The 13,421-nt window shown below is 38.9% G+C and overlaps 1 protein-coding gene across 2 annotated transcripts in view; it reads right to left on the bottom strand.

Annotated features, from left to right (window-relative positions):
* pde4a (phosphodiesterase 4A, cAMP-specific) overlaps positions 1 to 13,421 on the bottom strand; it is a 640,523-nt gene that overhangs the window by 452,602 nt on the left and 174,500 nt on the right. The window contains exon 1 of one of the 2 annotated variants that reach the window (XM_039772683.1): positions 9,957 to 12,803. The exons of the other annotated variant lie outside the window; for it this stretch is intronic. Within the exon in view, the coding sequence (XP_039628617.1) occupies positions 9,957 to 10,261 (305 nt within the window). The 5' untranslated portion in view covers positions 10,262 to 12,803. Of the gene's footprint in view, positions 1 to 9,956; positions 12,804 to 13,421 lie in introns of those variants that run through there. 2 annotated transcript variants of the gene reach the window in all.

Genomic DNA, 13,421 nt, shown 5'->3' on the forward strand with positions numbered 1-13,421 from the left:
TCTAGAAACATTAGTTTTAGTGAGTACTTTTTTACTTTTTCATGACTTTTTCACACTTCCACAGAAAGTTTACCATTCGCTGGTATTCAACAGATGTTTAAAGTGAACACTTTTTTCTGTTGGTATCTAGTTACATAACATGTTTTCAGGATCATTAGCAAGACTCAAGTAAAGAAAGCCAGCAAAGCAAGACAATAATGAAGTACCTGTTGCTAGCCTGCCACAACGCTGGAAGATGTCCTGTATAGAATTCAAATCACTGCAGAATACTTAAAGCAGGCTCTTATTAGAACTGCTGTTGAGACGGCCTGTAATACTTTCCAGTAATTGTAATAACTGTGATTTAGCTGTTACAAATCCTTCCCATTTCCCTCCTCTTCTGAGTGTTCTGTGGTTATGTTTCATGGTCTAATTTCTGACTTTTTAAAACCTACATTCTGACCTCATGTTTCATTATTTCATTTAGCTTTAGCATGATAAAAGATGTGCACACAGCCCAGGTCTATCTTAACTTAGATAAACAGGAAAAACAGTAGATTCTTAGTCTAGTATATCTGCAACATAAGGCTTTATGAAAGACAAGAATAAACCATTATAGACCTTTCTAAAACAAGGTAACCATAGATTAAGTCAACTAGAGAAAGCATATTGCATATGCCTGAACTAAGCCAGTGGAGGGTCGAAGGAAAACTACTGCCTAATAGCACTTGGAAATGAAAACTTTTCTTCCTGAACACTTCTGGATGTATCTTATGGATTTTGGCCTGCTGATCACAAAAAGCACCTTTCAAATTTTCCAATCATGTACATTTTTTTTTTGCAATTTCATACTGTATTTGTGGGATTTCCTCTCATATTTTAATTATACATATTGTGGACGCTGGCCCGGACACACACAGACGGACATCGTTGTTTCACCCAACACACTGTTTATTTACACTATTATTTACAGTTTTACGTGCACGACACACCCCAGTGCCTCCTGCACCGATTCCCCCAATGTCCAGGCCTCACAGTCTCTGTGCCTCTCTCCTGGCCGCCTCTAGTCCTCTCTTCAGCTCTGTCCGCTTCCACCCGACATCCACCAATGACCAGCTGCTTCCCGGAATTCCTCCGTAGCCACGCCCCAGTGTGGCGGAAGTGCCGGCTGCGCACCCGGAAGCCGTCCGGGTATCCCCTGTCGTTTCCCCCCAGCACTTCCTGGTGTGGCGGAAGTGCTGGGCTCCCGGGATATTCAGGCACTGGGGCCACGGGTCCCTACGGGGCTGGGCTTCCAAGCCCTTTACCTGAGGCCCCCAACATAACCAGGGTGGACGCCCCCTCGCGGTCTGGAGGAGGCACAAGCCCTCCTCCGGTCCTCCTGGGCTTCCGGGCCGGGTACCACAATAGACAGTACAACAACTGGAAGATTTGTGGTGATCTGGCAGTACAGGGTTGGGTAACCCAAGTACAGTGAATGAAACCACCTGTGCTAAAGACTCTCATTATATGAAAAAGAACTCTGTAAGCATTTGGTTTCAGGGGTTGAAGAGTGTGACGCTTAAACCATATGTTGAGCCAATAAAGATATTTTTGCCTCGTCTTCGTATAAAATTTGGATTGAAAAAAAGCTTTTGCAAAAGAGATGAATGAGGAATGTGCAGGATTTCAGTATTTGAGACAGACGTTTCCACCAAATGCCAAGATTAAGGAAGGCATTTTCGTCTGTCCACAAATCAAACAGGTCATCAATGACCAACAGTGGGGCTGGTGGAACTCACATGGAAGGCATATAAGCATGTTGTTGAGAATTTTCTTGGCAACACCAGAGCACCAAAGTTTGTCCATCTGGTTGAAAACATGCTTCAGGCATACCAAACCATGAAGTGCATTCACACATTCTTGCTAATCTCAGTGCCGTCAGTGACAAACACGGTGAAAGATTCCATCAGGACATTGCAGCAATGAAAATGTGGTATCTGAATCAGTGAAATTCATCAATGCTGGTGGACATTTGTTTGACACTGAAATGAGAAACATCAAGTGCCGACTACATACGAAAATCAACAGCAAAACATTTTAGTTGAACTATAAAAGCGAATTTCATGATTCTCCCAAATTCCTGTATGATGGAATCAATCTGAAGTTGTATTTGTGTTCATCTTAAAGCCGTCTCTCGTAATCACCAAGTTTGGAAACCAAACTTAAAAAAATGCATTGTGCAATGTAGTCATGCACTGCTGCTATAGGTGTAGGTTATTTAAGAGCACAAACAATTAAAGCATCTTAGTTGTATTCCCAGAAATTGTTTGCACATACAGCGTGGCACATTACCACAATGGTGTAGTAACCCTAAAGATAAAAGTAAATGCAATTGTTTAAAAATTCTTCACTCCCTAGCTTGCATGGAGGCTTTATACAAAAATGTCAATAACATGAGTCATTAATGATTTAAAAAAATAAGTCTTTGAAAGTTTTTTTTTGTATTGAATCAGACATAAAATTTTATATCTGCATGTAATTTAGAGTTCCATCTAATCTAATCTAATCTAATCTAATCAAGGAAGAGGACTTTTGCTTTTGGTGCCTTTCCAGCTTGCATCATCACATTCTCATTCTGCCACAATTATCATAGCAGAACAAACGGAAAATATCTTAACATGAAGTTTTTGAGGCTACTGTTCACCAAAGAATCTTTTAATACTGTTTCTAGCACCCAAACACTGGAAGACTTTAAATAATAACAGCTCAAAACTTACTGCAGTTAAAACCAAGACATTTTTTATTACCTTATTGAAATAGGCTTGCCTTGTATGTTTGGGTTTTCCCTCAACATTAAGCCTGGGTTAACAAAAATAACTTATGCGGTTATGTCTGAAATTCACCAAAAAGAAAAAAAAAATACTATAAACATCAGCAGACCATCAGTTTTGAACCTTTAATTTAAATGAAAATATCAAATTTAAGCGTAACGTTTGCGACGAACTGATACTCGGATTCCCTCCCTGTGTTTCCTGCCGTCAGAATAAGCTTAGAATTATAAGGCAATCAGAAAATGCAAGACTCATCACAGAATATCACAAGTTAGTGGTTATTTGCTGAGTTCATGCTTTATGATGAAGGGTTACAAAGAACACAATATAAAAACATACTATTAATCCTTTTAACATGTCCCTGGTTGAGCTGTATCTGCCTCTTGAATAAGTAATAGACATTTGACATCCAAGATCTAACCTTACCTAACTGTAAAGATTCCTGAATGCTTCCTCACCCTCTTAGGTACCTACTGTGCGTGCAGCCCTTAACTGCACTTTGCTTCTTCCCCCACATTGCTCATTTTGCTGTCTTTCCTCCTTTTCTCATTTCTAGGTTTTATGTGAACCTTTGATCTACACGAATCACAAAAGGCAATAGTTGCTGGACGTTTGTGGAGATGGAATAGCTACTCATGAACCAGTTAACATTTTCTGCAAACTCTTTAGTAACCTTTTCCGATACACAATGACAGTTTTACTGCAGTAATAATGAGGCTTAATAAACATTAGGAGAAAAAGTGTTACCTTTATGAACTGTGCTAGCTATTGGGAACTGCTGATAAGAAATGGCCAACACCCTCTGTGCAGTGTTTACAGAGAGCTATGGCCCATTACATCCCAGTCCCTGCAACCGCAGAAACAGGCAGCTTATTCATTTAAGTAACTGTTGCATAACAGATATTCCTATTTAAGCATTTCAGTTAACGATTGTTCACACTTTGTTGTATATAATAAAGTGCCCTTGATTGTAAGGAACATCCCAAAGCTATTTGACATCTAGCCTGTTTAATGTCAAGCAGTAAGCACTGGGGTTATTAACTTGCACCCCTGTGATGTTAAAACCTTCACCACTAGGCCATTCAGACTGTCAGACACTATCTGACATTTGACATTTCTTGTCAATAACTGAATTTGAATTATGACAAAAGAGCCTCTTAAACTAAAGCAGAGCAAAGAAATATATGTGCCTAAAGGTGCTGCTGCTTCAACTATAAAAAGACTAATCATTAATTAATTAATTTATTAATCATTTACTTACACCTTGTCAAAGACGTCTACAGCAGTCAACAGTTGTTAAACGGCGCTACTGAATTCTAACAGTGACAGACAAACAGACAGATAGATAGACAAGAAAGGCTTTATATGATAGATAGATAAAGTTTGGGCACCCTTGCTTGAAATGTCTGTTACTATGAATAGTTAACTGCGGTGGGTTGACGCCCTGCCCGGGGTTTGTTTCCTGCCTTGCGCTCTGTGTTGGCTGGGATTGGCTCCAGCAGACCCCCATAACCCTGTAATTAGGATATGTCTGGGGGTTGGATAATGGATGGATGGATGGATATGAAGTTATGTGAGCAGAAGATGAAATGAACACCAAAAGGCATAAAGTCAACTGTTGATTATTAATCTCTTTTAAACGTACAATCATATACCAGCAAAAAAAGACCGTGTGTACCAAAAAAAGACAAACAGGGCAATTAAAAACAAAACAGACCAAAATGAATACAGATGCAGACAGACAGCCACAATTACCAGCTCCATCTTGATTTGCACAGCATTGTGAGACATTTCTTTTCGGCATTTTATGCAAGATTAGTGTATTGTATTTGTTTTGCACAATTGTACAGTGACAAAAGGAAAGGAGCACCATGCAAAAGTGTGTTAACTCCAAGATATCTGAGATCTTGTTCACATTCATCATTTGGTAACACCAGGTGATGCAAATTGCAAAGCTGTACAAATTGTCTTACTCCTCAAACCTTGTCCCAACAATCAACAGCCATGGGCTCCTCTATGCAGCTGCATTGCACTCTGAGAAATAAAAGAATTGATGTTCACAAAGAAGGAGAAGGCTATAAAAAGATAGCAAAGCAGTTTCAGGTAGCCGTTTCCTCAGTTCATAACGTTATTAATAAATGGCAATTAACAGGAATGGCGGAGGTCAAGTTGAGGTCTGGAAGAACAAGAAAACTTTCTGAAAGAACTGCTCATTGGATTTTTAGGAAGGTTAATAAACCCCCAACAAGGTTGGATGCAAAAAATTTTTCTGGAAGATTTAGAAGACTCTGGAGTGGTGGTGCAGTAGTAAGCTAGTAAGTAAGTGCCAAGTAAGCTTTACAGGTAAGTCTACTATATTCTGATCTAACTGCACAAGCCTATCTGTTCTCACATTCCTCTAATAGTAAACACACTACATTGTCCTTAGCTAAGGCATTGAATGAGCTGTTTTACGTTTTCATTGTTTAACATCTGTAACGATTTTGATGTGGCGATTTTTGCATTGTACATTGGATTGGTTTCCTTGCTGAACTGTCCATTTTATTGAAGTCATAAGACCAAAAAGTTTTAATTAAAAAGGAAAATAATCTGACAGTCCAACACGCACACACACACGCCACCCAACAATAACAAATACTGAGTGCTTATTTTTGAGATGCTACTGTAAAAATATTAATCCAGAAAAGAATCTGTAGAGCTGGGGTGTCAAGAAGAAATCGCACACTTCTCAGCTTTGATTTCCAGTGACTTATTCTTGAGGGAACTAGCATGCCACAGCAAAGTGAAACAGAAGTAATTTGGATATTCAGATGGTTCATAGCATGTTAAAATGGAAAAGCAAAACCAACTTACTTTAAAATTATTTCCTGTTTCCAAAAATTCTGTTCATATCAGCAAAATGAATTCAATTAGTCCTTGAATGACTCAGGAAAGCTATGCAGCATGAAAATAATTAGTTGTAACACCCCGAAATAGACAAATGAAACTCTCCTTTAAATTAGAGTGTGATTAACAGCTTCAGGTGAGACAAATCCAAACCAGCATATATCTGGAGAGCAGACTCCCTTACCGAGATAGTGTCGAGCATCTCTAATGTTTATAATACTATACACAGGTAATTCATTATCAAGTGGTTTTGGGAATGGTCAGGCAGCCAGGTAGAGCTGCTACAAGGGCCACCATTCATTTCTTATGTGACTGAGCACCGATAATTTACGTTGTGACCCTAAGTAGATTGTTAATAGGATAATTAATGTATGTGTGGGGAAAATCTGGTTAAAATGAATATGAATGTACGTAATGTGCTTAGTTGTTTTGCCTAATTGACCAACTCCTACACTGAGTGATTATGCCAAGCCGTTTTCTAACCTGCTTAATCGAGACCTGAGATACATGTGCCTGGAGCATATCCCAGCTGGCATAGACCACAAGGCAGGAAAAAAACCCTGGACAGGGCACCAGTCCATCACAGGGTTAACATACCCACAACACCAAATATATACCAGGGCCAATTTAGAGTTTGACTGAAAGGTGCTTTTATGTTTATTTTCTAAAGCATTCAGACCAGGGTCGCAAAGGGGATGCTGGAGCCTGTCCCATCTTCCATTGGGTGCAAGACAGGAACAAACCCTGGACAGAGTGGCAGTCCATTTCATGGCGAACACAAAAATACAAGCATGCAACACACCAATTTAGTGTTGCCAGTTCACCTAACCTGTATGTCTTTGGACTCAGGGAGGAAACCGGAGCACCACACATGTGTACAAGGTCACCTTACAGTGAGGCAGCAGTGATACCACTGTGCCAACGTGCCGTCCATGTGTGATTATAACTTTTAGGTGACATAAAACAATAATGGCTGAGGATGAAGGGTGGCAGGTTTCATTTTATAGTATATGTGATACTTCTACTACAGTACACTACCACAATGACGTGAACATTAAGGAAGTACTAGCATTTACCATCCTATGAGAATAAAAGGCATAAAAGGCTTTTATAGAATGAACAGCACATTGACCAACCTTATGCAACCAGTTTTCTTCTTTCTACTCATAGCGCCATTCAACAAACAAATTCTTCCCTCTCTTCATGAATTACTGCCATATCTTCCTCAAACAGCTTTAACACCTCTGAATTCAAACACTTCTATCTGAATAAAGCACTAAATCTTTTCAGAAATAAATCCTTCTTCATTTCCAGCAAATATCGATACACATCACATAACAGCCCCCAGCAAATGTGCATATTCACAAAGGAAGCAATATTTGTCTATGAAATACAGAACTGTACATTTAAAATGATTTTGATGTTAAAATATTCTATTATAAAATTATTTAAATGAAGTCCTACATCATATTATTTCTTTCAATGCTAGAATTTATTTATTTCAAGAAAGAAAACAAACATTCTAGCAACTTTTGAACTGACACATTTCCACGGTCATAAACATACAGGGATTGGATCAAAATAATATTGGCAAAGGAGTGCTTTGTAAAATAAAAGATTTGAATATACATTGTTGACAATGAAAACCAATAAAGTAGTTGTTTTGGTTTTTTTCTTTCATAAACAATGCACTAAAGGCCGGCGCCCAGGTTGATATCTTCAGTTTAATGTTTACTTTTAGTCTGTTGACTAAACCACTGCAAGTCAAACCTCTGCCCGTCCCTATTTGCTGACTTTTTGCTGTTTTAACACTCAGGCATTCACTCCTCCTATAATCACACCCAACAACTGTCAAGCTTCCCGCCTTTAATAACCTCTGATTGGTTGCTCACTCCCTCAGTAACACCACCTGTTCACATGACAGTCTTCACCGACCTTAACAAAACAATCAATCATAACTGAGGGCATTTACGTTTATTTAGAAAGGGTGTATTTATTGCTACATAGTTAGAGATGTTTAAATCTAGTTATGCATCTCAATAAAAATGTATGGTACAGTATATGAAATCCTTCCATGTTTTATGGCATATTTATTGTCAGTGCACTGTTCCTCACACTCTCATGCACACTGGCTGTTCTCTCTCATTCCGTGGTATGGATCAAGACAATAGAAAGTCAGCTGCTCTGAATGAGAAGGCCCAACAAACTCTTTAAAAGAGTATATATACCATGTTCTTATATGGTATGCTTCTGAACTGGCAGAGTTACATCCTGTCAAAAGACAGTATAAGATCTCTTAGGGCTTAATGATTCTGCTTTATTTAAGCCTACAGCTCACCCTGTGTAACAAGAGGAACCCACAGAAGGTATACTCTAATGGTCATTCAAGAATATGTAGAACATATGCATCTTCTTCTTTCTACATAAACCTAATTCCTAAATAACAGATTTAAACCATGTCTTCATATGAAAATGTTTTAGACTCAACAAAGAACATTATGAGCAATGCCAGTGGCAAAAATGCCAAATTGTTAATAGTTAATATCAATCTGCTTTACAATATTCCTTATAACTGACAACAATATATTGTACCCCAATGAAAAAATGTGACCTTGTGTTGCAGACTTCTTCTTTTCCCTAACGGGGCGAAAAGTCTGAGGTTCAGAAAAAAAAAAGAGAAATATTGTGGGTACAAGTTCAAATTTAACTCAAGAAAGGAGTCTTAGAATATCATTAATGTATGTCAACATTTAATGTGAAATGGATAACCAATGAGACTTGCCTTCCTGATCTTTCCATGGACACAATCGGAAGCTTCACTAGTGACACACCTTGACATGTTGTAAAATGTATTTGGAAGGAATGAGAAATGACAGATGTAAGATATAAAACAAAAATGTATTTAAAAGGTTCTAAGAATGACATAGCTCATTTCAAAAAAAGGACATGACTCAAAACATGGACAAAAAAGGTTATTAAACAATTTTCATTTAAATAATACTATTCTATTGAATGATGACTTCAATAATTGGCAAATGTCAGTTCTGATTACCTATCTTGTGTCACAGAAACATTAAAACTTTACTTTTTCAAAATGTATTTATATACGGCATACCAGTGGTTCCTAAGAACGCACACTTGCTGTACTGATCTTAGCAACTTCTGTGCTTCTTTACTCTACCAATATTTTTTCTGTTTTTTTTTTTTAAACTCCTCTATAAAGTGAAATATTCTTCTGGTTCTAAAAGAAGAATGCTCACATTCAGTGCAAATGGAACACTTTGTTTAGATAAACTGGTTATGTAAATGGCTGCTCATCAGTACACAGTATGCTGAATACCTATTCAAAGGCACACTTTGGCATCTTTATCTTTAAAAGTGGTTCTTCAGAGCAAGGTCATTGGAGAACCATTTTTGGCTCCCAAAAGAATCATCGACATGAAGGTTCAAGAAAGAATCTCTTATTTAGCTATAAGAGGTTCCAGAAATAGCCATAAATAGAAGATTTGTGAAATGCCAATGATTTTCATGATTTTAAAAGGACCCTTGCTGCATATAACAACACAGGGTACGTTAAGATCTTCTTGATCTCTCAGTATCCTGCTAGGCAGCCATTTAGACATTAAAGATTTCTGTTTCCACATATTAGGAACCTTTTCAAAGCCTAAAGACCAATTTTCATATGCAGAGAACCCTTCCTTGAATTTAATGGTTCTCTGGCAGGCAATGACACTACACTGCACCACACAACCCAGCAAAGTTCCATTAAAGAACCAGATTTGTTAAGAGTGTATAGAGGAGGATTAGGCTAAATGACGAATGGGTGTAAGCCCACCCTCTTATTTAATATATTCCAACTACAAAATGCTATGCTACTTGATATACAGTTTAACTCAGTTCAGTTTGTACAAATAATAAAAAAGGAAAAAAATATAAATAGAAAGAATAAAGGTAATGCATGGCAGCTTGAATAGTTCATTCATATTTATTAACACCAGATCAGAAATAATCTCATTTTGTAACCAATGGAGCAGGTGGCACTGTTACTATCACATGTACATCACATTATACCAGATATAAAAATGCACATTTGAGCATAATGACTAACCATCTCAACCCAATGGAAATGTTCATTTCCAAAAAGAAGTCAAGTCATCTGGTCACTAAATAACCATCACCTGTATTTGACCATCCACATACTGCACATGACTGGAGCAACATGTCTCAAAGTCTCACAAGACAGACAATCTCCCCCATCCCAGACTAGCTGGTGCCTACCGTTTGCTAGAATTAGAGGTGCAGTTGTTGGCCGTGGTGCTGGTAGTCCCATGAAAAGAAGATGGCCATGACATTCGTGATTTCCTGAGCCCTGGCCTGTCGCTGGTGTCCACAGCATTAGAGCGCTCAATCTGCCTATGGTGATGATGCCGATCAGTATCTGAGTAGCCACGGTGTTTGATTTTGATGGGTGTCCGTGGTTGCCTCCACAGATGCTGTGGGGGCTTTAGAGTAGCTTGTCCTTCCCGGGGGACAGGCAGGGAAAGGGACAAGCTCTTTTTTGAGCAAGGCGGCGGTTCCATCATAGTGCAAAAAAAAGTATGATTAAGAAAAAAATCTTTCTTTATAAAGAAAACTAAATAATTTCAGCTACTAAACTTTGGAAAATAAATGTTTCCTATTGGCTTGAGTACAGTGAAAAAATAATTGATGTCTTAATAGTCCAGTGCAAATTAACAATTAAGCAGTTTCAGTTTTCTTCTTTTTTGCAATAAAATAATACTGGTTAAATCACAGTGCAAATTGCTATTTTCTCCCAACATATGGTTCCACTTTCTAAGCCGATGCAGAAAACAAAGTAAAACCAAAGCAATGGAGCATGTGAGTATTCCAGTTCAATCCACCTGTTTATTCGGTTCTCCTTCGTCTGGAACAGGAAAACAAAATCGGAGGAAAAAAGTATCCGTTAAGCCGACGAGATGTTCATCTAAGTTGTGCGCTACACTGCCTGCAGCGCAGTGGCTCACTTAGATGGGAACATTTATTGCTCTGTCAAATCTCTTATTGCCAGATTGCCGAGGCGCAGCCCTGTGCCTTCCTTCAAAGAAAGAAAAAAAAAACAACACTGTCCATAAATGTATTATTGCTGCAACGCGGGGTCTCTCACCTGCCGGGGTGTTAGTGTCTTCTCCTGTTGCTGGTGGCCAGTGTCCAGTTTCCAGCTCTGCCCACTGCACGTCCACCGCCCTTCATGTTGATGCAAGCGCATCTGAAAAGCCACTGCCGGTCGGAGTCGCGATCAGCTGTTGCGCCTGGAGCTGACAAATCTTTTGAAAAAACAGCGCTAAGTGAAACGACGCGACCAGAGCACAACCCCAAAAAAAAGAAAAAAATTAGCGTGCACACCGAATGCTCGTGCCGCTTCTGTTGCCGATTTTACTTTTCAATGTTTGTGTCCACGGTTTCTGGATTGAAGCGATCAAATCAATCCAATAAAGAGAAGAATACAAAATAAAATTTAAAATGCCTGTCATACTCATCTGTCAAAGAAGCTGGTAACGCCAATCCGTTCTTTCCCCTCCGTTTCCAGCGTCTCAAAGCTTTGAGTAATAATTATCCGTATTATGCTTATTGTCAATACTTAACCGTTGCGCTGCTATTGCGGCTGCCATTGGCCTCTTTCCGAATTAGAAATCATTTCTTCTTTTTTTTTCCTCCTGTGAAAAATCCTAAACTGTACTCGGGGGAACGCGATTTACCCTGGAGGGGTTCCACAGTTATTTGCGAAAAATCTTGATCCAGTTAGATTTGAGTGGGTGGCTTTTTAAGGGGCGGGCGGGTTGGCTGTCGGTCGCGGGGTGGAGGGGGTACTCTACTTTCCGCTTCCTCTGGCGATTTTATTCCAATTGATTCAGTGGTCTCTTTTTTCCCTTCGTACTGTACATCCAGCTTCTGCCTCGCAAATAAGCGCCTCCTTAAAATCGTAATCGTTTAAATGTAAGCATGACAATAGCAATGCGCTGCCGGCTGCTTTTAATAGTTGGCTTCAGTTTCCTTTGCGTTTTTTTATGCACAGGTAGGTAGGTTAGCTTGCGCTGATTTCTGCGATTTCGGAGGTAGCCGGCTTGATTTCAACTTAGCTGTGCTCTTCTTCCTTTTCGTTGTCGACAAAGTTAACGCTTTGTGAAACTTGAATTAGTCTATTTTGGTTTTGAATTGTACGTTTCGCTAAAAGAATAAGAAAATCAAACCGATTCATTTAGGCGCGGCGATTACTTTCTTCGGGTTATTTTGAAGGCGCGCATACTAAAGGGAGCCTCTTTCGGGTTGCAACAATTTTAAGTGGCTCTTTTACATTTGACTTCGTTCACAAACGTGTTATTTCCGTCTTTTTTGCCTTCCCTCTTTAGTCAACAACTATTCATCTTCGTTTTCTTTTGCTGTTCCTTTACTATTAGGGCTTCAGGCTGTGCTATAAATAATACCATTTTACGCACACCTTCTCCGACAGTGCGGCACAACGGAGGAAAAGAATATTCCATTCCTTTAATTTCTTTTACTTTTCGGCAAAATTTGACACTTGCTATGCTCAAAATGGCACATCAGTTATTAAAGTTGTCTTGCTGGTTATCGAGGCAGTCCTTGTTACAGTTGGTCGTGGTTTCCAAGAAGTGTTCGGATTAGACTATAACATTTGAATGTGTTGAATCTCCAAAAAACTTCCTACTTCAATTTCCACGACTGCAAATGCTTTTTAGAAGAAATGTGGTATGGGGCTTTTCCTTTCAGAATTAAAAAAAGAAAGAAGCTGCTACTACCTTCTCGGTAATGCGAGCATCAAAAAACTCAGCTTGAAAGTCTGAGAGACGATGTTAAATATTTGCGACGGTTTAGGTGAAAACAGGAGAAGCAGACAAAAGCCGCTGCAGTCATATTATCGGATTTATAATGGGAGGGGATTGCCTGTGTAAATTCCTCAGCGCTCATCGTTTCTTTCGAATCTGATAGCAAAGCATGACAGCAAAAATTCCACCTTTATTTCTTTGAATACAACGTCTTCTATAACTGGTTATATCACAGACATCAGACGGAATGAAAATCAAATGATCACAAATACATGCCAGAAAGCTGTGTTATCCACTTTAACGCGGCAGGTTGATAATCCAGTCCCGGTTCTTCAGACACAGTATTTTTATATAAGGCTCATCAGTCCCGCATGCCGCTTTTGTCCCGATTTATATCATATTTCCAGTTCTAAAAAAGCATTCGGAGTAGATCTCAGCCGTTATTCGTTTGATCCCCTGAGTACTGACACCGCGTTTGTCTTTCTTTTTTATTTTCCGAAAAAACGAACCGATTCTCACTCGTGCCGCACTCACGTGGATCCCGCCCCTCTCCAGTGACGCCATGCACACATTCGTGCTAGAAAGCTGTTACATTCATTATGAAGAATATAAGATTAGTACTGGTAATAACAAAATGAAGTGCACATTTTCAAAACTGGGAAATAATGTGCATTAGCATTTGAGCTGTCAAATATAAGAGTAGTGTGCTCCCCCAGCTGGAGAAAATGCCATATAATTATCACCGCTTATTATTATATAATATTATCACTATTAAAGTTGATTTTATTATTAATCTCTATTTTGTTTTACTCTTTTCGAGTGATGTCTAAATTGAACTATTAAGTGCTTGTTCTTTCAAAGCAGCAGCTTTTGCCAACTGTAAGTTTTTCTTGGTAAATCT

This window comes from Polypterus senegalus, chromosome 12 (genome assembly GCF_016835505.1).
Source record: "Polypterus senegalus isolate Bchr_013 chromosome 12, ASM1683550v1, whole genome shotgun sequence".
NCBI classification, from domain to species: domain Eukaryota; kingdom Metazoa; phylum Chordata; class Cladistia; order Polypteriformes; family Polypteridae; genus Polypterus; species Polypterus senegalus.